This window comes from Phoca vitulina, unplaced genomic scaffold (assembly GCF_004348235.1).
Source record: "Phoca vitulina isolate PV1807 unplaced genomic scaffold, GSC_HSeal_1.0 scaffold52, whole genome shotgun sequence".
NCBI classification, from domain to species: Eukaryota; Metazoa; Chordata; class Mammalia; order Carnivora; family Phocidae; genus Phoca; species Phoca vitulina.
Window position 1 is genome coordinate 8203677 of NW_022589755.1, and position 26945 is coordinate 8230621.

The 26945-nt window shown below is 44.3% G+C and overlaps 1 protein-coding gene across 3 annotated transcripts in view; it reads right to left on the reverse strand.

Annotated features, from left to right (window-relative positions):
* The window catches only part of SAE1 (SUMO1 activating enzyme subunit 1), an 84962-nt gene that overhangs the window by 48585 nt on the left and 9432 nt on the right, over window positions 1–26945 (reverse strand). For all 3 annotated transcript variants that reach the window (XM_032388047.1, XM_032388048.1, XM_032388046.1), the window contains exons 2-5: window positions 20424–20535; window positions 15597–15770; window positions 13533–13675; window positions 11531–11630 (exon numbers count right to left, since the gene is read on the reverse strand). In XM_032388047.1, the coding sequence (XP_032243938.1) occupies window positions 11531–11630; window positions 13533–13675; window positions 15597–15770; window positions 20424–20535 (529 nt within the window). The remainder of the gene's footprint in view (window positions 1–11530; window positions 11631–13532; window positions 13676–15596; window positions 15771–20423; window positions 20536–26945) is intronic.

Genomic DNA, 26945 nt, shown 5'->3' on the forward strand with positions numbered 1-26945 from the left:
ATTTTATTTATTTATTTTTTTTTTAAAGATTTTATTTATTTGACAGAGAGAGAGATAGCGAGAGCAGGAACACAAGCAGGGGGAGTGGGAGAGGGAGAAGCAGGCTTCCCGCCGAGCAGGGAGCCCGATGTGGGACTTGATCCCGGGACCCCGGGATCATGACCCGAGCCGAAGGCAGACGCTTAACGACTGAGCCACCCAGGCGCCCAGATTATAACACTTTAAATAAACTAGAATCCTTCAGTCATAGATCTAAAATCAACTCATTGATAAAGTTTGATGAATAATGAGGTATTTACATATTTTCAAGCAACCTCTCCAAAAATTACTGGAGGATAATCATAGGGAAAAGAGGAATTGTTTTCAAAGGAAAAATCTGGCAGACATAATTCTACTCAAACGATCAAAATTAACATTGCCAGTAAAGTAGCATATGGAAACCAGGACCAGACCACAGGATGGGGTGAGGAGCAACTCTGCTGTGGTAGGTTTCCCAAAGGTGTGAAGCTGCAATCTAATCATGAGGGAACAGCAGACGAACCCAGACTAAGGAACAATTTATAAAATAACTGGCTTGTAATCTTCAAAAGCATCATGAAAATCTAGATGCATGCATAATCCTGAACTGAATCCTTCTGTCATTAAGGACATGATTGGAACAACTGATAAAATCTGAATGGGGTCTGAGGATTAGATGGTAGTGATGTCTCCATTTAAATTTTGATTTTGAGGGCGCCTGGGTGGCTCAGTCGTTAAGGGTCTGCCTTCGGCTCAGGTCATGATCTCAGGGTCCTGGGATCGAGCCCCACATCGGGCTCCCTGCTCAGCGGGAAGCCTGGTTCTCCCTCTCCCACTCCCCCCTGCTTATGTTCCCTCTCTCGCTGTCTCTGTCAAATAAATAAATAAAATCTTTAAAAAAAAAAAAAATTTTTGATTTTGAAGTTAACTTGTGATTACGGAAAATGCCTTCTTTGAGAAAATACAGACAAATATTTGGGAGTGATGGATGGAGCATCATTTTGACACCTTATTCTCAAATGGTTCAGAAAAAAAATGGTTCTCAGTACTAGCCTAGTTTTTTGTTTTTGTTTTTTTTAAAGATTTTACTTATTTGAGAGAATGAGAGAGAGAGAGCACATGAGAGGGGGAGGGTCAGAGGGAGAAGCAGACTCCCTGCTGAGCAGGGAGCCCGATGCGGGACTCGATCCTGGGACTCCAGGATCATGACCTGAGCCGAAGGCAGCCGCTTAACCAACTGAGCCACCCAGGCGCCCCTGTACTAGCTACTTTTACGAAGTTTAAGATGGTTACATGTGGGGACGCCTGAGTGGCTCAGTCAGTTAAGCATCTGCCTTCCGCTCAAGTCATGACAATCCCAATGTCCTGGGATCGAGCCCCATGTCCGGATCCCTGCTCAGCAGGGAGTCTTGACATTCTCTCTCTCCCTCTCCCTCCACCCCTTCCCCCACTTGTGTGCTCTCGCACTCTCTCTCTCAAGTAAATAAATAAAATCTTAAAAAACAACAACAACAACAAGATGGGGGCACCTGGGTGGCTCACTCAGTTAAGTGTCTGCCTTTGGCTCAGGTCATGATCCTGGAGTCCCGGGATCAGTCCTCACATCCGGCTCCCTGCTTAGCAGGGAGCCTGCTTCTCCCGCTTCCTCTGCTCCTCCCCCCACTCATGCTCAAGCTCTCTGTGTCTCTCTCTCAAAAAAATAAATAAAATCTTAAAAAAAAAAAAGATGATATGTGAGTATGTATAAATAATTTCACATTTCCCGAGGTATGGGTCTCTTTTTCTCCTTCCTTCTCTCACCACATATACACACCACATACCCACCCCACTCTTCCAACCCCAGATATTTAAAAAAGAAAAGAGACAACAGTACCAAGATCTATCAGTTCCCAGGCAGTTGACACTGCTTGCTAAGGACCAAAATGGAACTGACAGATGAAAGCTCAAATGACTAGTGAAGATGAAAAAGTCATACAGTTTTTAAGGTGGTTTTCTACTTCCCCATAATCACTCCTTTGGGATTTAAATCCACTGTAAAAGTTAATATACAAAATGTTTGTACTGCCCTCAAACCTTTTGGTCAATGAGTCTGTTTGACCTCAAAAGTCAAGTGAAATAGCCAGCTGGGTGACATTTATTGCCTGACACAGACTGCCAGACCCCTCTTAAGAAGTCTTACAACACGGGCGCCTGGGTGGCTCAGTCGTTAAGCGTCTGCCTTCGGCTCAGGTCATGATCCCGGGGTCCTGGGATCGAGCCCCGCGTCGGGCTCCCTGCTTGGCGGGAAGCCTGCTTCTCCCTCCCCCACTCCCCCTGCTTGTGTTCCCTCTCTCGCTGTGTCTCTGTCAAATAAATAAAAGCTTTAAAAAAAAAAAAAAAAAGTCTTACAACACAGATACAGCTGTCACCAGTATGGTCGGGGAATGCCATCACGACGACAAAACAAACTCTCATGAGGTCTCATAAACTACCCAGATTTTATTTTATTTTTTTAAGATTTTATTTATTTATTCATAAGAGACAGAGACAGAGAGAGAGGCAGAGGGAGAAGCAGGCTCCCCGCTGAGCAGGGAGCCTGATGTGGGACTTGATCCCAGGACCCCGGGATCATGACCTGAGCCGAAGGCAGACGCTTAATTAACCATCTGAGCCACCCAGGCGCCCTACACTACCAAGATTTTAATTCAGAATTTTTGTAGTTTGCCTGGCTAAGAATCCACTGATTTGTTAGGTCACAATGCTATGACAAATGAGGAAAAAAAGTTGTGTTTCAGAGTCTCAGTCCCACACAGGTCTACCTCTAAACTTTCAGGGCCTGGGGTGAAAATACAGGTGGAAACCCAGGTAACACTTCTACATATTTAGGTATAAATCATACGAACAGGCTATTAAAAAATAAAGTGTAGGGGCGCCTGGGTCGCTTAGTCGTTAAGCATCTGCCTTCAGCTCAGGTCATGATCCCAAGGTCCCAGGATCGAGCCCCGCATCGGGCTCCCTGCTCAGTGGGAAGCCTGCTTCTCCCTCTCTCACTCCCCCTGCTTGTGTTCCCCCTCTCGCTGTCTCTCTGTCAAATAAATAAATAAAAATCTTTAAAAAAAAATTAAAAAATAAAGTGTATTATATTCTCCTGCCTTAACAAATAAACTTTCTTCATTACTACCTGGAAGACTGGGTTCAAATTTGGAATTCTCACACTCCTTGGGAGTTCTGTGCCAGAATGAGGTGCACTAGGAAAGGTGGTCCTCTTTCCCCCCCTTTCTTCCCACCTCTGGCTCTGTCTCACAGTGCAAGAGGCCTTGCACGTGAGTGTGGCCACCCAGGCCATCCTTCCCCACTAAAACAACTACTCTTCAGGCCTAGGCATGTGGACCTTTTTGCAAGGTTTGCACTCCGGAAGAAGATCAGGGAAGAAGCCCACAAAAGCCTGGGAAATAAGCCTGGGGTTGTCTGGGCAGGAGATTCCAGGGGTCCCAAGTATCCACAATGTGGTCCAGAACTGGGGGAGTGTACGAGATGGGCCCAGGTGGACATATCACCTTAATCCCATGGAATCCTCACTCTACTAGAGGAAGGGCTAGAAGGAGACCAGAGTGGGACCTTGTAGAGCACTAGGACCAAGGATACAGGCCCTCTTTCCTTCCCAAGTCTCAGGGCAGAACTATTCAAAATTTTGCCAGTAACTTGTGAACTCACACAAATGAATGTACCTCTCTTAGGCCTGTCTGTAGCAGGCAACTTTTAGGGAAGTTTTCTGATATTTGGGGAGGAGGATCCCAGTAACCTTATCTGAAATATGTACCGGCCCTCCAGCCACAGGTGACAGAGCCAGAGGTGGGCACATGGCCTAGGCCACACCAACCAGATTCTTTCTCCTGGGAATTGAGAATCTGAAAGTTAATAACAGAGACACATTAATGGCTGGAAGGGCTCTTTAGAGAAAAGCTAAATTCCTGCTGTCTCCAAGTCTCCCCAGCTGGCCTGGTCTTTACCCTTCTCAGGTCACAGTAGTTAGTCAATGCTTCTTGTGCTACTGCAGCCTGAATCCAATTAATGTCCCATTTTTCTGGTTCAAACTACTTAAAGTCTATTTTTTTTTAACTATTTTATTTTTATTTATTTATTTATTAGAGCGAGAGAGAGAGAGAGAGAGAGAGAAACAGCATGAGAGGGGAGAGGGTCAGAGGGAGAAGCAGGCTCCCCGCTGAGCTGGGAGCCCGATGTGGGACTCGATCCCAGGACTCCGGGATCATGACCTGAGCCGAAGGCAGTCGCTTAACCAACTGAGCCACCCAGGCGCCCCTACCTAAAGTCTATTATTGTCTGGTGCCTGGCTGGCTCAGTTGGTGGAGCATGTGATCTTGATCTAGGGGTCATGAGTTTCAGCCCCATGTGGGGTGTAGAGATTACTTTAAAAAAAAAAAAAAAAGAATAAAAAAACAAAACTATGTCACCTAATCTATAGTACAACAAATGCAAATGGTGGTACCCATCTTGCCCACCTCGCTGACACTGGATTTACGACGAGAAAAATATGCCTAACAGCATCCGCAGTAAATGAAGGGTCTTCAGATAAAGCCCCCAGCAATATGTGCCAGGGAGCCACAACCACCAGAATGAACACCCTAAAACAGGTAACTTTCGCACCTCACTCAGCCCCCCCCCCGCTTCTCCCTGCCCACAGCTCATGGATCCCTCTGGGTACAATGCCTGAATTACTTCCCTCCACTATCCATTTCCATTCCTAGCAATTCTGAGCCTTAAGGATTTCAAACTGATAGTCTAGTTAAGACTAGTAACAAGCCCTCTTACACCTCTCCCCAGACAGGTATCAGCTTCCGGAGGCAGGGATCACAGTGAAAGACACAGCACTGCATAGAAGAGAATGTCAGTAAGTATCTGTGAGCTGATAGGATCCAACCCGTTTTTCATTTGCCAAAAGCCCAATAGTAAATATAAAAGATGAATTCTCCCACACAGTCTGACAGCCATCAAACTGTAGGGCTGTGCTGAGCCACTCTGAACAGTGGGCAAGTGCAAAGCCATCAACGCAACAGGAGCCTGGCTCAACACACTGAGGCAAAGCGAAAAGAGAACTAACACAGCCCCTTACAACCACACTCTCCAAAATGGACTATCCGCTCCTGTGCTTATGGAAAATACGTTGAGCAAAGAAAGCAAAAGACAGTACGTTTATACGTCATATATACTAGATTGTTATGTATGTCTCATGTTAATGTATGTCCATTAAAACTCCAATGTTATCACATTGCAGATGAGTAGAAAGAATACTGAAAGAAAGAGAGACAGTGCAAGCATGAGGGTGGGGGGGCAGAGGGAGAAGCAGACTCCCCGCTGAGCAGGGAGCCCGACACGGGACTTGATCCCAGGACTCCGGGATCATGACCTGAGCCGAAGGCAGACGCCCAACCAACTGAGCCACCCAGGCGTCGTCCCAACATATTTTACTTTTAAAAAGCAGGCTGAACATCTATAACAAGGGATACAGCTCTGGCTGTAAAGCTACATGTAAATCAGAATTGAAACAAGTTGAAAACTACAGATTTCTAGGTTGGATTTCCACACCTACTCACAGCAGTCTATAGTTTTCAAAAGCATTCTAACAAATGACAACTGCAATCCAAGACAAAGCTGTCACACTCAGCAGAGTGGTAAAAGAGCCTGAAGTCACCAAATGTTACCGTTACATACTGATGATTCTGGAATGTGAATTGATAAAACTACTCAAGAGTAATTTAGCAGGTCTGGTGAAGTTGAAACTGCACATACCCTATTTTCCCTCCTAAGTATACACCCCAGAGAAATCACACATTTACCCAGAGAGATTATCTACACACACACACACACACACTCACTCTCTCTCTCTCTCTGTGACACCATTTGTAACAAAAACTTTATACACCCACATGCCCACCAATAGGAGACTGGATAAATAAACAGTAATGCATTCACACAACAAATACGCTACAGCAAAAAAAAAAAAAAAAAGACAAAATGTCCTGCTGGGCTGTCCTAGAGAACTCACAGTGGTGATGGCAACTGTTCTGTATTGTATCTGTGCTTCACAATACAGATGCCAATAGCCAGACGTGCTTGGTGAGCATTTGAAGTGTGGCTAGGAGACTGAAGAAAATTTTTTATTTTATTTTATTTTAGTTAATTTTAATTTAAATAGCCGTATGTGGCTAGTGGTTAACCACAATGGACAGCAAAGCCCTAGAACTGCATACAAACATAGATGGCCTCACAAACATAATGCTGTTCTTAAAAAGCAGGTGGCAGGGGCGCCTGGGTGGCTCAGCCGTTAAGCGTCTGCCTTCGGCCCGGGTCATGATCCCAGGGTCCTGGGATCGAGCCCCGCATCGGGCTCTCCGCTCGGCCGGGAGCCTGCTTCTCCCTCTCCCACTCCCCCTGCTTGTGTTCCCTCTCTAGCTGTCAATCTCTCTGTCAAATAAATAAAATAAAATCTTAAAAAAAAAAAAAAGCAGGTGGCAGCATGCATACAATATTAAACCTGATTTTTAAGAAGTTAAAAAGCATACCAGACAATCCTATATTGCTTGGAAATACATATGTAGTAATAAGAAATGGGTGGGAATGAGAACCACAATTGAGGGTAGTGGTTACTCATACTGGGGAGGGACAGCTGGGGGACCGTGACCATGCTGGCAAAGTCTTATGCTTTAAATTAGGTGCTGGGTCCATGGTAGTTAGCTAGATCATTCTTAATTTATACCTACCTACATCACATTCCATTGTTTAGATTTACAAACATGTGGTAAAACGCCATGTCAAGCAGGGCTATAACTGCCCCTTCCAGGTACTTGTTATTTATTTTGAGAGAGTGAGAGAAAGCGTACGAGCACGCAGAGGAGCAGAGAGAGAGGGAGAGAAGCAGACTCTGCGCTGAGCACGGAATCCCATGACCCTGGACCCTGAGATCATGACCTGAGCCAAAATCAAAGAGTTGGAGGCTCAACTGACTGAGCCACCCAGGCACCAGCCCCCCACCCCCATACTTTTTAAAATCCACACAAATGTACCTCCCTGGGGAGAAGACAGAGAAGGAACACATAGATTGGTACAACAGGACTGGAAATATTTGGGTTTTTAAGTTGGGTAGTATTTTGTTGTTATGTTCTATAATCTGTATTGATGTCACATTATTTGGGGATATCAGATATCACAATAAAAAATACACTGGATTGTGCCGTGATGCTGGGAGAGACCCCCTTCCCTCGTTCCTAGAGTGCCAAAACCTCCCCCCCCACCCCCCCACCTGTTCTACCTGGAAAACCTGCTATCAGCACTCTACCCAACTCTGCAATATGCACCCTGCATCTCCTGCCCCCCACCCCCAAACCAGGTGATTCTGACAATTAGCAGGGTTTTATTTTATTTTATTTTTTTTTTTTAAGATTTTATTTATTTATTTGACAGAGAGAGACACAGCGAGAGAGGGAACACGAGCAGGGGGAGTGGGAGAGGGAGAAGCAGGCTTCCCGCTGAGCAGGGAGCCCGATGCGGGGCTCGATCCCAGGACCCTGGGATCATGACCTGAGCCGAAGGCAGACGCTTAACGACTGAGCCACCCAGGCGCCCTATTAGCAGGGTTTTAAACTCCTCTGGCCTAAATGTCCTGGTCTAGGCAACCCAATGACTTACTTCTAAATATTCCTGGCCAAGTCCCTTGTCCTCTTTGGAATTCTGTTCTCTCAGCCCAGCTCAAATAACGTAAACCATGACAACTAATGTGTTATGAGGTTAATTAATCCATTTGGTTGATCACAAAGAAAGTCAACTCAGTAATTCTTTTTTAAAATGACAACGATCTCCAAAGCTGTCCTATTATGTGGCAGGAGCAGCCACAACACATTGAACAAACATTTCCTGGGTAAGACTGTACCAGGGACTGCACCAGGAACACAGCAGCGAACAAAAGCGCCCAGCCCTTATTGGAGCCTGGACCCTAACGGGAGAGAAACCCTGACAAGTTCCCTCAGCATCACAAACCAAGGTGAAGAATGAAACCAGTCAGTCCCTGGAATGTTCCCTTCAGAATGGGGGTGAGAGGAGATGAGTCGTCCGTAAACTGCTCAGAAAGGGGGATCAAAATAATGAATCACTACTCAACTGTGGAATTTCACCACTGATTCATGCAAGAGTATTAACAGTGCCCAAATTAGTCCCTTACTATTTCAGAAACAGAGGTAAAATTAAATCTGTATTTCTTAGCATGTCACGAACAAATCCTTTGTTATGTTTAATTTTTAAAGAGCTGTGATGCAGAGTAACCACCACCAGGCATCTACTGTGTCTGGCAGCCCTTAACAATAAAGAAACATGAGCAGTAGCATGGGAGCATGAGGGTGGCCTTTTATCCTGAAGGCTTTTCCAGAAAGGTCCCAATTTTCATGTATTTTATCCCATCATCCCCATAAAACTTCAAATTATCCTAGAAACTCCAAGGGGGATTCACCCTTTAGGAGGCAGGGCAAGCCTGTGCCCTCAGCCACCATCTATGTCCTCCCCCTCCACTCCCTCTTAACACAGCTGCAGGATCTCAGGCAAGTCAAGGAACTTCTCTTAGCTTCCGCGGCAGCCGTAAATAGAGACAATAGGACTGAATGCGCTTCCCTGCACCCAACAGAATGCCTTGCACACAGTAGGCATTTTGCAACTCACAGATACAGAAAGACCTGGCTGTTTCAGGGTGAGGGAAGCCAGAGTCGCTCTGTTCCTACGTCTGTGCTTTCAGTTGATCCCATTTCCTGTGGCTAAATGCCGGTCCTGGCTTCGGTGCTTGGCAAACTCTCCTTCATGCACCAACTCTTAACAACTCTTCCTCTGGGAAACCTTTCTGGACACTTCCTTATCACAAAACTACTGCCCTCTCCTTTATCTACTTTGCACTGATATCTCTATTAGGCTTGTGCCCAAGACCTGATTCTGATGAAATCTGTCTCATAACTTTTCCTGGGCACCACAGGAAGCCAACGACTGAGCACCTACCTCTGGGCTAAGCATTTTCCCACTCTTGTATTTATCATGATGACACATGTGCTAGAAAGGCCCAGTATCCTCCTAAGCGGTGTGAAAACCACAAGCTCTATTTTTCCTCTTTGTTTTTTAACGTTTCTAATTTAGGAGCACAATGTGTACCTTGAAGCAAAAGTGGCTATACAACATTTGGTTGAACCTAAGGAAAAGGGGGGGGGCGGGGAGGGAACCCTAACCAGAAACCTTTCACAGGAAATAGGAAGTGGTTGCCTCCCCACCCCCATCCTGCACTTTGAGCATAACCCAACTACCTATTCTGTACAATTTAGGCGAAGGGGCATAATCTCAATCAAGGAATTTTTGAGTTGGAAGAAAACTTCAAAATCTAAGGAGCAGTCTCTGCCAAAATGGACAAGTCCTGTTATTATAAGGTGGCAAAGCCAGAGCCCAAACCCAGTTCAAGCCCGTCCTTCCGCAGTGCTCTTAGTGAGGCCGCACAAAGACAAGGTTTGGAATCCCAGGGATTGTCATCAGGAATGCACTGAATGCCTCGCAACTTTAAGGGCTCGGGGTTGGAATCCAAGCCTGAATTGTCCAAGTGAAACAGCTGACTAACAATGTCAGCTGGGGAATATTTTGATACCTTCAAATTCGGCCCCTGGAGGAAGAGGCCGCACAAAGAGCTCTGTGACTGAAGAGCCCAAGGAATGGTACGCGAAGGCCACCGGGTGCCTGCCCGGGCTGCCCACATTCTCCTCATAGCTAGATAAAGTGGCTCCCCAGAGCGGTTTCCAGATCCGCCCCAGTGGGCACCATCAGTATTGACTCCGGGAGAAACTTCCAGCTGTGAAGGGCTAACAAAGCTAGGCGCTCTCCCCATTTGAATGTGAGCGACCCCGCCTCAATCAGAGAAGGCCCTTAAGCCATAAAACCCTTCACACCAAGGCCAAGTGTCACACTTGTAAGAGGGTGTGATTTATAAATTGACAGCACCCACAAAGATGCTTTTGTACTCCTCCTTAGTTAACAATTTATCTCCCCCCACCAAACTCACGGAGCTATTCAGATAAAGCTTGACTGGGCCTCAAAAAGAAAGAAAAGAAGGGAGAAAGAAAAGGACCCAAGTTTTGGCCAAAACACCAATGTTCACTCTGGGTAATTATGGTCCTGTGAATAGACACTAAAATTAGGGCTTAATAATTCCTCTGTATCACACTCACAGCAATCAAACTCTTCCAATACAAACATAAAGAGCAAGAAAACAAAAATCTCCTGCGCAGCCTTGCTGGAAACTCAACGAGTTCCACTTCTGTGGTTTCTGCAGTCTCTCTTGTGGTTTCTGCACTCTTAGAATCCCCCCTTTAGAGCAATTTTAACTCGAAGCTCTGACCAGCTGTTTTTCTTTCACAATATTTAAATCTACAAAGCAAAGAGTAAATATGGACTCGGTCATGCCTTTCCTCAGTTGGACAAAACCAATTCTGGCCCCTTCATCTTGTCTCCCCCATTGCATGACTCCCTTCTCAGATTCCAACACTGGCTGTGGAGATCATCTCCTTCCGAGTCCCTGCTCTCTCTGTAAAATGAATTTAAATCATTGCGCCAACTCCAGTAGAGCCTAAGCCCCTAAAAACTATGTTAAAAAATACACACCGGATGATAACACTTGTCAACATTGAGGCCTTTCTTCTTAAAAGGTTATCTGGTGGAAAGCTGTCCCCGAATACTTCATTTTAAAGAAGCAAAGCATAAACAATTCAAGCTTAAACTGTCTTCCTGCCCACTTAGGTAGGACTTCCCTAAATTGTCTGTCTATCCAAAAAACTTTCTTTTATGCAAGAGGGATGGCCTTTGCTCCAAAACAGTCGTTCTGATACTGCTCCAGATACTAGAGGCTCCAATTGGCCCCCACACCAAGTAAGTCCTGCGGGCATATTCTCTCTAGCCTCCACGGGGTGAAAGGAACAGCATTCAAACCAAAGTGAGTAGGTAGCCAGTATTAAAAAGTTTGGTACTGGGACGCCTGGGGTGCCTCAGTCAGTTAAGTGTCTGCCTTCAGCTCAGGTCATGATCCCAGGGTGCTGGAATCGAGCCCTGCATTGATCCCTGCTCAGCGGGGAGCCGGCTTCTCCCTCTGCCTGCCGCTCCCCCTGATTGTGCATGCTTGTGCGTGCGTGCGCTCTCTCCAAAAAAATAAAATCTTAAAAAAAAAAAAAAAAGTTTGGGACAGAACCTATAAAAAAAATCTGTATTTCTGATTCTGTTAAAAATTGACACCTGGCATCACTGGGTCCATATTCCTTCATGGCAACAGCTGGCTGGCACTAAGCAGCAGCTACCCCTCCCCCCTTTAAGTTGGACAAGCACTGGCCGGGCTTGTCCAGACCCCTCCCTTCAAGACTACATGCTTGCTTCCCCTGCTTGCAGTTGTGACTGCCTGTCCCCAACAAGGCTCCAAGATTTCTGATCTTCGACCCCCTCACAGTACACATACCTTTTTGACCATAGTCGTTTCAGATGAATCAAGCTTTGCTCTCTTGGTATCAGGTCCGTCTTCTACCCCTTGGCTAACTTTGGCAACTTTGGTTTTCTCCCTAGAGAGTGACAAGGAAAGGGAATTGAGCTCTACTCTCTGAATCACGCCATTAGAACAAGAAGAGCATCACCAGCTCACGCGATAGGATGGTGGCTAAGAGCAAAAGCCTGGGGTGCTTGGGTGGCTCATCGGGTTAAGCGTCTGACTCTTGGTTTCAGCTCAAGGTCGTGGGATCCAACAGCTGCATTGGGCTCCACGCTCAGCAGGGAGTCTGCTTCAGGTTCTCTCCCTCTCCCTCTGCCCCTTCCCCATCACATTGTGCACCCTCTCTAAAATAAATAAATCTTAAAAAAAAAAAAAAAAGAGCAAAAGCTTTGCAGTCAGGTGTATCTGAGTGGGTTCAAATCCCAAAGTGGCCAATGATTACCTGATAAATCAATTACCCACTATGTAGGAATAACAATCTCTGACAGAATTATTTTAAGATGAGAAATAACGAACTGCTTAGCATACACTGCCTAGTGCAAAGTAAGCTCTCAACAAGCTTTTTAAATTTCACTTGAATCATGAAATAGAGCCAAACTTAAGTTCTCCCCTCTGCCATGGGGACCTCACATTAAAATAATCTGGCCTGCTTTTCTCTATTTTTTTTTTTTTTTTAAGATTTTATTTATTTGACAGAGAGAGACACAGTGAGAGAGGGAACGCAAGCAGGGGGAGTGGGAGAGGGAGAAGCAGGCTCCCGCTGAGCAGGGAGCCCGATGCGGGGCTCGATCCCGGGACCCTGAGATCATGACCTGAGCCGAAGGCAGACGCTTAACGACTGAGCCACCCAGGCGCCCCATGCTTTTCTCTATTATGACTTCTCCATCCATTTATAGTGTGCCCAAGAATACAGAGTTTCTGAAAGCTGTAAAATGCCAAAGTTATGAGAGATCTTGAACATGTCTGTCCTTCCCCCATCTCAATTTTACAGACAAGATATTTGCAGACCAGAGAAATTTCAGTGATCTGCCTAAGAAGCTGAACAAAACAAAGCAATTCTTGACTCTTGGTAGGAAGCTTCACCTACCACACAGGATCTCTCTTTACCTCTTATTAGCAAGGGAGGTAGTCAGAAATAACAGCCAAAAACCCAGTGTAGATAGTTTTAACAATACTGGTATCATCCGCCACCTTTCATCTAGAAGCTACAAGTTCAAACCACTGCAGGTCCCATCATGTGAGAATCACCACCGTCTGCAACCTTGATATTCAAACTGAGAGGATAAGGTCTGTTTGTTACACCAGAGCAGTCTCTGGACTTTGCAGCTTTTCCAAGACAGACTTTGGCTGACTGTGCCTTCAGAGTTACCCATCTTAACTATTTTGTACTCATTTTATTACCAACCTGAAAACACAGAAGCCAAAACTGAGGAACACGTGTTTACAATCCAAGCAAGCCTCCCCTACATAGGTGTGGTTTCACCAACTGAAGTCCAGGCTGATCAAATACCCACGTGGTATATTTGACTACCGTAAGAACTCTGCTTTAGATTAGACCATTATTATTATTTTTTTTTTTTTTTAAGATTTTTTATTTATTTATTTGACAGAGAGAGAGATAGCGAGAGCAGGAACACAAGCAGGGGGAGTGGGAGAGGGAGAAGCAGGCTTCCTGCCGAGCAGGGAGCCCGATGTGGGACTCGATCCCAGGACTCTGGGATCATGACCTGAGCCGAAGGCAGACGCTTAACGACTGAGCCACCCAGGCGCCCCTAGATTAGACCATTATTTTGAAAACAAGGGCCACACCTCCTACAATTCTGAACACACAACCTATATAATCAGTAGGCTGTTAATGAACTGGTTTCCAAGTGTTCTAAGCATACTTTCCTTAGATGGGTTGTTTCCTACTGGTGAATAAAACTATATTTTTTTCTGAAAATGTTACGTTCTCCCCTCCTCTCCCAAAACTTACTCTACGAATTCATGCTCTCCAAGATTGGCAAATGTGTATCCATGGTAGCCAAAAACATCTCCTGTAAAAAACTTGATGCTATTTTTGTGACATATCTGGTCAACTTTGACTATGACATCCCTGGAGCAGCAAGTCAGACAAACCTGCAGAAAGATAGAATTGGCTGGGTGTGAGTTTTGCAAAATGTGAATCACTGCCCTGATGTCTAAATAAATCTTAATGAACAGTCTCTCTGGGCATGTCTAAAGCCAGTTTCAAACTGGAATAACAGGTTCTTTGGATCCTATGGTTAGAAGACAAAAGAAAAGTTGCAGGTTTCACTAGAAATGTAAATTGCGAGACCTCCACTTTCCGCAATCAAAACAAAATGGGTTCAACTAGAAAGTAAAAGCCATTCAATGAATTTATTTCCCCTGTTCTATGAACAAATATAAACCACACCTCAAAGTTTTTGTGAAAAGGAAAAAGACAGTAATAATTTAGTCTAAATTATTTCTAAATTATTTAATCTATTAAAATCCGAATAAGCTATCATGAGAAGCAAAACCAGTTTTAAGTGACCCAAGGGTCATATTTAAATACGAGGGCATTTTTCCCTCCTTGTTTTGATTGATATGTTAAGATAAAGAAGATAAACAAGTCCTGTTGAGATTAGTTTTCCACAGTTTTCAACGTGAAACTTTATCTGAATTTAAGGACAAAAGAAAAGGTTACACACCAAGTGACCTTCCATTCAGACGTAGACAATGAACCGGTGATTCACTCACTGGAATTATCAATGTTGCTCTGAGGCCTCTAGGTTGTGTTCCAAAAAGTTGAGGTACTGGAAATAGCTAAGTTTTACTGCATAAAACACCATCTTTTCAGGAAAACCTTTGTGATAAGGGTCACGAAGACAACTTCTAAATTGCACATGTTTTCTTCTGAACATGAAAACACCCAAGGAAAAAAATCAAATCTAAAAGGCAAGACAGTCACAGCTGAACATGCAACATTGACCAAATGGAACCCTGTAGAGTCAAAAGTGAGGGTAAAACCTAAGAGGCCCAGTCACACGAAGCCCATGAGACAATGATCCTCGCCCCATGCGCATGCTTTATACAACCAACTGGCCCGGTGCTTCAGTTCTAACAAACCCTCTAAGTGCTAGAAATGCAAGGGACACCTAGAATTAACCAAATGTGGTTACTATGGATAAAGAAATGAAGAGAAGAGGTTTGTCCAAACAGAAAATGTTCCAATACTTGGGAGTTACAAAATAGAATGAATTAAATTAAAAAAAAGACAAAACGCACAGATGATCCATCATTGCAAGCACATATCTGAACAGATGCACATATGAAATAAAACAGTGTGGAAAAACAAACTACCCAGCCCAAATTCTAACCTCTTATGTAATAGGCCTCTCATTTAAAAAACAAGTAGATCATCTGTGACTATTTCATGGTTATCCAACATTTGTTTAGCTTTTCCTGGGTACAGGGAACCATGTCTGAAAGGTCACAAATGCTGAAACAGAATTTAACTTATCCTTTCACCTCTGCATAGATCTGGCAGTGAAACCAAATGAGGCTGGATATGCCTCATTTGGCTTATGACTACAGTGAATTTGTCTAGTTATCCATGGCAACACGGTCAAAGTGGCTGTGTGAAAGAGACAGACAGACCAAGATCAGGTGTGCTCTTTTTTTAAGACAAAACACAAGCTGTAGTTTGATATTTCTAACAAAAAAAATGCCTCTACTACAGAAATTAACCACCAACTTGTTTTCCGGAGAAAACACTTGCAGTAAAATGTATCGAAGCTATATGGAAAGATTCTGGAAGGAGTACAGAACACCAGTGATGAAACCTGGTGTAAGGGAACATATGCCCAAAGAAGAAAGCAGCAGACAGCAAGTCACAAACAGCTACAGCAGATCCAACAGACTGGATCTACTACCACCACATTCCACATGGCAAGGCAATGTGCTAGTAAGGCACACACACTAAGGCAATGTCAGACTTGAGACCACGCAGGCAATGTACTGAGCCTAAAGACTTTACACTCTTTATGAAACTTACAGCGTCAAACTGAGTGAAAAATGATTCCGGCTTCTTTTCTATATTCTCAGTGTCCACCTTCACATCCACCATGGGGTTGAGATTCTGGGCTCGCTCCAAAGAGGCTTCAGCCCTGTTGCGGCCAAAAGATCCGGTACGGATCAAGAACTGAGCTCCAGGGTCTTCTGGAGATACCTAGAAATAATATTTTTTTAATACTTGAATTGTGGGGGGAAAACAAATTCTCAAGAACAACAAACCTTTCCATTTTAAAGGATAATTAAAATATCTACCATCTAATTGTATTATTGTTCTTGCAGGAATTTGCCTAATGCAGACTCCCTACACTCATTCCTTCAGAGACTTTACAGAGACATTTAACTTTTTTTTACTTGGCATTGATAGTTAAAGAGCACCCCCTTGTGTTTATAAAGAAAATTCACTCTAAACAGAAAAGTCCACACTTTCTTCTTTCACTTAAATTTGTAACTGCTAATAAAATGGCATAATTATCAGTGGTAAGAATTTACAATACCTACTACGTTCCCAATTTTAACCATTTGGAGACAAACAATAGTAGTTTAAAGGATGTAGTCCCTGGGGCGCCTGGGTGGCTCAGTCGGTTGAGCATCTGCCTTCGGCTCAGGTCATGATCCCAGAATCCTGGGATCAGAATCCTAGGATTGAGCCCTTAGGATTGAGTCCCAAGGCAGGCTCCCTTCTCAGCGTGGAGCCTGCTTCTCCCTCTGCCACTCCCCCTGCTTGTGCTCTATCAAATAAATAAAATCTTTTAAAAAATAAATAAATCAATAAAGGATGTAGTCCCTGCCTACAACTGGTTTAAAATCAGACCAGTGAGGGACACCTGGCTGGCTCAGTCAAAAGAATGTGCACAGCTCCTGATCTTGGGGTCATGAGTTCAAGCCCCATGTTGGGTATAGAGATTACTAAAATAAATAAATAAATAAACTTTAAAAATAAGTAAATAAATAAAATCAGACCAGTGCCAACATCAGGCACAATTAAGAATGCCTGAAATTAACGCTTAAATTGAACTAAATTCAGAAAGGAGGAGAGATGAGTAGGGCTGGAACAAAGTGAGGATTTCACCCACAAGGCTGGATGTCAGCAGAGAGCCTCAAAGACAGATAATAAAATCACCTGACAGCTGCCAGTAGGATTACAGATCCCATTCTGTTCACAGCATTTGTTCACACACCAAACATCTATTTTAACGATTAATCTCCAGTATGACCCTGCTACCTTCACCAAGACACAAGTAATCTCCCTCCTCTCCTCCAGCCAACTATCCACAGCACATACTCTCCCTTACTACCTTTCTTTCAAGAAAATGAGCTCATCTTCCTCTCATTCAAGGCCAGCCCTCTAACAATATCCTCGACCCATCCTGTCCTACTTCTTCAGGGATCTCATTACATACTGAGAGGCTGTACATCGTAGTGGTTAAGAGCAAGGCTCTAGAATAATTCAAGTTGAATTCAAATCTTCGATTCAAATCCTAGGTCAACCACTTACTTAACTGTGTGACCTTGAACAAGTATATAGGAATCACATGCAAAATGAGATTTAATAAAAACAGTACACTTACTATAATCACTCTATTTGTGTTGCTCTGCTCTTCCCTCACCGGACATCCAGTCTCTACATGGACCCTCTTGGGTGTGGTGTCCCCAGGATTCCATCTCAGAATCACTCACCTTTTTGCTCTGCATAGCTCCATACTCACTACTTTTAATTTCTGCTGGTTATTTCTCAAATTGTTCTTACTGGTATAGACTGCTAACTGATCCATCAGAATCTTGTATTAAACTGCCCACCAGATATTTCCTCCTGAATATTCATATTTGACAATTTTTTTGGTCAACTGATGAGCCTACCAACAAACCATCCAATTACTTGAGCCAGAAACCCCAATCTTTATATTCTTGTTATGTCCTTGGTAACAGCCACCCAACGAGGTGGCTAAGAGCATGGGCTCTACTAACAGACTCCCTGGGTGCTGGTCATACCACCAACTACTATGACCTTGAGTGGGCCACCAATTCACTTCCCTTTCCTCTTTTTTCTTATCTGTAAAATAGGGATGACAACCCTCCATCTCAGAGTTGTGAGAACTAAATGAGGTACAACTACAGCTCTTAGAACAGTATCCAGACCTTCAGGAAGTATCTGCTACTACAGTGATTCCTTATTTTCCCTATGCTCCTGTATATGATCCTACTGATTCTACCACCATGTATTTTTCACCTCTTATGTGCTTCTTGTCTTTTCTATCACTAGTGCTATTATTCAGACCCTTTTCATCTCTCACCTAACCGACTAAAGCAGCCTTCTAAGTGGTCTTCTGTCCTGTATCTTGTGCAAATCATATACAGTAACTACTGTTCTACAGAAGGCCTGAAATCGACCAGGTCACCCATCCCACATTTGAAACTCTTTAATGAATCCTTGCCACCCAGAGGATGAGTACAAGCTTACAGCAAGGCCTTCACAGTTTAGACCTTACCTACAACCTGCACACCACCCCCCCATTTTGGGCTTCTCATTCTAAAAACACCAAATAGCACTGCTTGCTATATTCTATTTCTACCATGCTGTTCTATGCCACTGCTAATGTTTCCTGCCTAAAACACAGCCCCACTTGAGAAATCTCTACTTGTTCCTTAAGCCTCAGCTAAGATCACAGCTCCAGGAAGCCTTTTGTGTCCCCCTACCACAACCTGAGTCAAGGAGCCTGCTCTGGTTTCTAAAGAAACCTTGAGAATGGGAACCAAATTTTGTGCATCTTTGTATCACAAGAGTCTAGATAGGGTAGCCAGCAGGTACTCTTGGGTATTTGTTGATGTAAACAAAATAAAACACTCTGAACTCTGAAGGGCAGAAATTAACATCCTTGATTTATAGATGAGCAAACTGAGGGGCACCTGGCTGGCTCAGTTGGTAGAGCATGAGACTCTTAATCTCAGCGTTCCAAGTTTGAGCCCCACACTGGGTACAGAGATTACTAAAAAAAATAAAGATAGATAGATAGCAAATGAGTCCCTGAGAGGTTAAGCCTCTCGCCCAGCTTGAAGGGGTGGGATTTGAGTCCAAGTCTGCAAAATTCCAGAGCTTTTGCACTAGGTAGCATGGTCTCCCTGGATGTTCCTAGTCCGGGGGTTAAAAAGCACAAGCAAATTGCAAAAGGCAGAACAACCAAAGTGTGTCCATAAATTTATGAGGTGGGAGTCTGGCTGGGTAAGTTCACTGGGCCCAGGTTACACGAAGTCAGTGGTTCTCAACCCTCCCTGACTTTTAGACTCATCTGGAGAACTTTTATTTTTAACAATTCCCCCAAATACTCAAAGCACAGATGGGACTGAGAACCACTGTGTTAGGCCTTGAAAACCAGTCAGAGGAATTAGGCTTTGCAGTGGAAGGTAGGTGGAAGACGGATAACGGTCAGCCTGTTCACTCCAGCACTGGGTGGCACCCACTGTCCTGAGGCAGCAACAACACTCCATCACACATGCCTCGGTATTATATCATCGTTCCCCATTCTCAGAATCTCGCAACCAGATGAGGAAGTCATCATCCCCATCTGGTTTCATTTTCCCACACCGAGGGCCTCCACATTTGGGGAACCATCCTTCCCTGGCTCTCCACTCTGACCCTCTCTACACTGCAAACAAATTCTTCCTCCAAACGCCTCTAGGGGGCACTGTGGTTGGGGAGATGTCAAAACTGCAAGTGCTCAGCCGGTTAATAATCTGGCAGTTTGCTTGCAGGAATTTTCTTTCCTTAGAAGGTTTTGAATTCAAGTCAAAAATCAATTTGTGACTGTGATATTAAGTGAGCTAACCCACGTTTCTCTTCATTGCAGGAGAATTTTTTTTAAATCCTGATATTACTTTTCTCTGAAACCCAAACGAAATGAGCTTTGAAAAGTTTCAACATTTGCTTTCTTCCACAGAGCCTATACCTCACTCTGTGTGCTACTTAGCATGTTCATTGCCTAAAAGGAAAGACACAAATAGTATCATGTGATGACACAACCTTTCAAGTATTTTACCTTAAAGAACAACGACATGATTTCTAGAATTTGCTTTAAAATACCATCCAAAAAAATACAGACCAAAAAAAAAATATATATATATATTGTTATCTGTAGAAGTCAGATAGATGGAGTGTCAAATGTTATTCTCTCTACTTTTGTATATATTTGAAATTTTCTATAAAAGAAAAAACATTGAAGCATGAGAATATAGAGAAAGAAGTTATTTTCACCTTGGAAAAACTGGTCAGAGAAATCTACATAGGAGATGAGAAAGACTATTATATTATCAATTAAATGGTATGTCATATAATTATTAATTACCGGATGTTCATTATGTGCCAGCACCATGCTAAGCAGTCTGCATCCATTCTCTCTGATCCACTGTTTTCCAAACTAATGGCTATGTACGGTCTACAGTGAAGCTCTCCTGGGATACCTTTCAAATGTATATATTCCTGAGCCACATCTCAGACCTTCTAAAGCAGAATCACTGGGGCTGTGAAAGCTAGCTATACCGTAACAAAACCACCCCTCTCCTCCTCAAAGTCACCCTCCAAGGGAGAGATTAACTACACTTTACCGACAGGTAAGCTCTAGGAGGAGACAGGAGTCTCACTGGTCGACCACCTAGGTCATGCCAGTGCCATGAGGCCAAAGGCCACAGCTCCACTAATGCCAGTCCTCCATTCACAGCATGCAGGGGCACGTAGGGATTCACAAAACCTCCAAGGGTTTCATACTGAAGAGGGGAGACCGTGAAGGAAGAGTGATGAGGTGGCCGAACATCTCACCTGTTCAGGATCCAACATGGTCAGTCCTTTCACTCCTGCCAGAATGAGATTCTTGGCAATTTCAGCCCCGAGTCCTTTCATGCCGACAAGAAGCACCCGGGAGGCCCGCAGCCTATAAGGCAGACACTGTTAACCAGGTGACAGAGGACAGTGGAAGTTTCACCGAATCATTGAAAAACAAGTCAAAATAACAGTGAAGTAATTTCAGTTTTCATTAACGGCACGGAAGCATCATGGCTTAAAATCTAGGAAAGAGACAGGCTCTAATCCATCCTGCAAAGAACAATTCATTCAACAAATATTTATTGAGCACCTACTATGCCAGGCACCCTTTTAAGGTATAGAAATACAGCAGTGAAGGGCGCCTGGGTGGCTCAGTTGGTTAAGCGACTGCCTTCGGCTCAGGTCATGATCCTGGAGTCCCTGGATCGAGTTCCGCATCGGGCTCCCTGCTCAGCAGGGAGTCTGCTTCTCCCTCTGACCCTCCCCCTCTCATGCTCTCTCTCTCAAATAAATAAATAAAATCTTTAAAAAAAAAAAAAAAAGAAATACAGCAGTGAACAAGACAGACATAATCCCTGCCCTCCTGGAGCTTTTATTTTATGGACGAGACAGACAAAGATATAGGATTATGTCAAAAAGTGATGAAAGTCAGAGAGGCCTGGCTGGCTCAGTCGGTAGAGTGACTCTTGATCTCAGGGTCACGAGTTCAAGTCCCACGTGGGGTGTAGAAGAGCTTACTTAGAACAACAACAAAAAAAGTGATGAAAATCAAGCAGGATATAGATCAAGAATGATGGAGGATGCTATTTTACTCAGACTGATCATGAAGACCTTTCTGAGAAGGTGCTGAGCAAAAATCAAAATGAAATGAAGAGGGGTGCCTGGGTGGCTCAGTCGTTAAGCGTCTGCCTTCGGCTCAGGTCATGATCCCAGGGTCCTGGGATCGAGTCCCACATCGGGCTCCCTGCTCGGCGGGAGGCCTGCTTCTCCCTCTTCCACTCCCCCTGCTTGTGTTCCTGCTCTCGCTATCTCTCTCTCTGTCGAATAAATAAATAGAATCTTTAAAAAAAAAAAAAAATGAAATGAAGGACGAATATACACATATTTGGGAGAAGAGCAAGTACAAAAACAGCAAGTATAAAAGCGCTGAAGCAGAGGAGTGCTTGGCATGTTTCGGAGACAGAAAGGACACTGGCTGAAGAACAGTGAGCAAAGGGAAGAACAGTAGGAGGTGGGTCACAGAACCAGGGCCACATCATGAAGGCTCTTACAGGCACTGTAACGGCTGAATTTTATCTAAGCACAATAGAAAGCCATGCGGGGATGGACTCTTGGAGGGGGAAGAGTGTCACAGTTAAGGAGAGCGAGAATGAAGGCTTGGACTAGTATGAGAGCAGAAGAAAAGGTGAAAAGGGGTAGTATGAGCAAAAACAGAGTGGTATGAAAGAGGGTGTATTTGGACAGTGTTTGGATCATTCTAGTCTGTAAAGTCACAAAAGATGAGATTTAAAAAAAGGTAGTCAGAGGTCCAGCTGTCTCAAAAAATCTGGACTTAGTGGAGCCTGGATGGCTCAAGTCAGTTGGGTAACTGACTCTTGATTTCAGCTCAGGTCATGATCTCAAGGTTTTGAGACTGAGCCCTGAGATGGGCTCCATGCTCAGTGAGGAGTCTGCTTGTCCCTCTCCCTCCCTCTTTCTCTGTTCCTCCCTCCACACATTCATGCATGTGTTCTAAAATAAATAAAATCTTAAAAAAAAAAAAAAAAAGAAGTCTGGGTATGCCTGGGTGGCTCAGCCAGTTAAGTAGCTGCCTTCGGCTCAGGTCATAATCCTAAGGTCCTGGGATTGAGTCCCACCAGGCTCCTTGCTCAGCAGGGAGCTTGCTTCTCCCTCTGCCTGCCACTCCCCCTGCTTGTGCTCGCTCTCTCACTCTGATTAAAAAATTAAAAAGAAAAAAAAAGAAAGAAAAGAAAAGAAAATCCACACCCTGCATGCAGTTCCATTAAAAAAAAAAAAAGAGGGGCGCCTGGGTGGCTCAGTCGTTAAGCGTCTGCCTTCGGCTCAGGTCATGATCCCAGGGTCCTGGGATCGAGCCCCGCATCGGGCTCCCTGCTCAGCGGGAAGCCTGCTTCTCCCTCTTCCACTCCCCCTGCTTGTGTTCCCTCTCTTGCTGTGTCTCTCTCTGTCAAATAAATAAATAAAATCTTTAAAAAAAAAAAAAAAAAAAAGAAGTCTGGACTTAACTCCGAGGTCAGTGAAAGGCAGTATAGGTCCATGGTATCATATCTGAAATTCCGTGAACCAGAGGGTTTCAGAATCAGAATCTTTTGGATTTGAAAAAAGAAATAGAATTTACATCATTTATTATGAAACCCCATCAGGATCTTGGGCAGTATCCTATAATCAAACCCATTAATATTTTTGCAGCAAATGTATGACTATTTCACACTGAAAAGTATCAGTGAGAACTAAGAACAATCTCACATAAATTCAGGTTTGGCTGGCCAAGGAGTTTGCTCTTAATTTATGAAATGAGGGGACGCCTGGGTGGCTCAGTTGGTAAAGTGTCTGCCTTCAGCTCAGGTCGTGATGCTGGGGTCCTGGGATGGAGTCCTGCGTCAGGCTCCCTGCTCAGGGGGGAGCCTGCTTCTCCCTCTGCCTACCGCTCACCCTGCTTGTGCTCGCTCACTCTCGCTCTCTGGCAAATAAATGAATAAAATTTTTTTAAAACTTTATGAAATGAGTCGATTTTCAACTTGCACTAGTATTAGGGAGAACATGTAGAAGTTCTTCTAAAAATGGTACTAATAATTATGGATACTTGCATGTAATTAGACTAGAGATCTTTAACAAGGATGGTGGCTGACAAAATAGGATCCTGCACTGATTCTTGATACTAGCAGATACTGGATTTTTTTTTTTTTAAAGAATTTATTTATTTATTTGACAGAGAGAGATACAGCGAGAGAGGGAACACAAGCAGAGGGAGCGGGAAAGGGAGAAGCAGGCTTCCCGCTGAGCAGGGAGCCTGATGCGGGGCTCGATCCCAGGACCCTGGGATCATGACCTGAGCCGAAGGCAGACGCTTAATGACTGAGCCACCCAGGTGCCCCAGATACTGGATTTCTTTCGCTAATACAACCCAAGGGTAAAATGGGGCGAATACTGGGGAGAATACCGACAATATTTCTTTCAAAGGCGTATGTCTGGGTTTCAGCTTCTCCATTACCGGGCCCTTCCACTGCCAACCACAGGCTAGCACACACAAGCCTTTCAAGTGACAATTCCACTTCACTACAATAGAAGGGAATTGGGAAGAGGGCTTAAAAAATACAAGCAAGGTAAATAACAGAGATGCTAGCAATGAGTACTACACTTATCAGAGATTTATACCGGTGGGTGGAAGGAGGAAGAAAAGCTATGTGACTTTCCAGAGCTCCTATCCCTCCACAATCAGCGCATATAATAGACAATGTTTCCAAAAAGAAGAGTACGCATACCAAACCTTTGGACATCAGAAAGGCTGAGCACCCTTGCATTTAGCTGTACCTTCCAGATCTCTGCTGTCACTGTTAATCTATAAGTCTTCCCTTCACCTGGACCCAATACTGCCCCACCTGGAATTCCAGGGTGCCGAGTTCCGGGTTTTTTGTCCTGTTTGGCTGCTCCAGTACTTCAAGGATACAGCTAGAATAGCCCAGCTCTCCCCTGGGAAATTTTATCTTCAAACAATAGGCCTCTAATCCCTACACCCACTAAATTCTTCTCAGGCTCTGTTCTCTTTGCTGTTCTTTCAGCAGTGGGCACTGCCAATCACTAAATGCCCTCTAGGTCTGAAGAACTAGGTTTGAATTCTACCACTGCCCAACTGGGTGATCTGGACAAGCCGCACAATCACTCTAAACTTCAGTTTTTTCATCTGTAAAATGAGGATACCAACTGTGATTTCATGTCGATTAATCTCCTTAACAACCTGGCAAAATGTGTGTGCAAAAGCATCTAGCATAATCCCTGGCACATAATGGATGCTCAATATATGTTACTTGGACTTACTGAACTTCTCAACCCCATTGCCCTAATTATTACCAAAGGGCTCGGTGACAGGGCGCCTGGGTGGCTCAGTCAGTTAGATGTCCGACTCTTGATCTCAGCTCAGGTCTTGATCTTAGGGTTGTGAGTTCAAGCCCCACACTGGGCTCCATGCTAGGCACGAAGCCTACTTATAACAAAAAACAAGGGGCATGTGGGTGGCTCAGTCTCTTAAGCGTCTGACTTTAGGTTCAGCTCATGATCTCAGGGTCCTAGGATCCATCGTTGGGCTCCACACTCAGCAGGGAGTCTGCTTGTCTCTCTCCCTCTGCCCCTCCCCCTACTCATGAGCTCTCCCCCCATTTCTCAAACAAATAAAAATCTTTAAAAAACAAAAAATGATAAAAAAATAAAACCCCAAAAGGGTTCAGTGATAGGTGGGTTCCCGATTTTCAAAAAAAAACCTGACAGAAAAATTCTAAAGCTGGCATTTAAAGGCCTTCAGTATTGTCTCCCACTTCCCCAGCTGTCTCTCCCACCAGCACCAGATTCCTCCCTCCCAGACATGCCTTCCATTTCCCACCTGCCAACTTCAGATCACAGCATTCCACACACCTGAAATACACTCTCTTCCTCTCTAGGCCTAGTCGAGCTTTTCCCCAGACTTCAAACCCCAATTCAAATCCCATTTCCTCAAAAAGTCCCTCTTACCACAGCAGACTCAAGTGAGCACTCCCTCCTCTGAGCTCTTGGAGCACTGCAACTTATAAATGCCTCTGACAAAAAAATAACATTTAGCCACGTAGCCTCTCCAAAATCCCTATCTCCTACAGAGCTCTAGACTCTGACTGCTTGGAAGCGGTTTTCTTCTACCTCTAAGATTTTACTTACTTACTCACTTATTTATTTATTTAGAGAGAGAGAGGGAGAGCGTGAGTGGGAGGAGGGGCAGAGGGAGATGGAGAAGCAGACTCCCTGCTGAGCAGGGAGCCCTACACAGGGCTGGATCCCAGGACCCCAAGATCTTGACCTTAGCCAAAACCAAGAGTTAGACACTTAACCAACTGAGCCACCCAGGTGCCCCTGCTTGGAAGGTTTTTTTTATTCAACTGCCATTAACAGTGAATATCATGTTTATATTTTTAATCCTTAACTATGCTAGAGGCCCTGAGCTTACAGCTAATGTATAGCTCAATTACATGAAATGCACTTAAAATAGCACCTGGCACATAGTCAGCACTTAATAAATGTCAGCTATTATTATTCATACTCTGATGCAGCAATTCCCCTTCTAGGAATGAATCCTGCAGAAATACTCAGGTGTGCACCAAGATCATGTACAAATCTATTCACAGCAGCAGCATCCATCCGCTTCCCTCCGCCTCCACAGCCACCACCATTTCTCACCTACAAAACTACAATAGCTTTATAACTGGTCTCCCTGCTTCCACTCTTGCCCCCTACAATCTGCTGTCCCCATCTCAGGAAGAGAGATCTTTTAAACCAGATTATGACCCTCTCCTGCTCAAACCGTTGAATGGTTCCCTATGCAAGTTCCTTACCCAAAGCCGGGGCACCTGGGTGGCTCAGATCGTTAAGCGTCTGCCTTCGGCTCAGGTCATGATCCCAGGGTCCTGGGATCGAGCCCCACATCGGGCTCCTGGCTCAGCAGGAGCCTGCTTCTCCCTCTCCCTCTGCCTCTCTCCCTGCTCATGCTCTCTCTCTCTCTCTCTGTTAAAATCTTAAAAAAAAAAAAAAAGTGGGGCGCCTGGGTGGCTCAGTTGGTTAAGCGGCTGCCTTCGGCTCAGGTCATGATCCTGGAGTCCTGGGATCAAGTCCCACATCGGGCTCCCTGCTCAGCAGGGGGTCTGCTTCTCCCTCTTCCCTCTCGTGCTCTCTGTCTCTCATTCTCTCTCTCAAATAAATAAATAAAATCTTTAAAAAAAAAAAAAAAAAAAAGTTCCTTACCCAAAGCCCTGCGAACGGCTCCCATCTCAGGCTCACCATACTCTCCAGGCTGCTAATTGCCTACAGCCTGGCTCCAGCCTTAGGACATGGGCATTAGTCAATTCTTTAGGTCTCAACTCAACTGTCACCACCTTAGAAGTCCACACTGGCCACCTAATCCAAATTTATGTCCACACCCTCTTCTACCTGGAATTACACTCTATGTTTATATGTTCACTGCCTCCTCCATTTGAATGTAAGCTCCAGAAACCATCGTATCCCTAGCATCTATGACTGTGCTTGGCACTTAGTATACTGTTACTGGAACAGTACTGAATTAATAGATATACCAAAAGAAATCCAAGTGTCCATCAGCAGAATTACATAAATCTGGTACATAATAAAATAACAATAGCTAACATTTATTGAAGACTCACTACATGCTACACACTCTTTACATGTATTATGTTATTTAATCCTCATGACAATCTTATGAGCTGGTTATCTTCTTATCCCTTTTTTGCAGCTGAGAAAACAGGCACA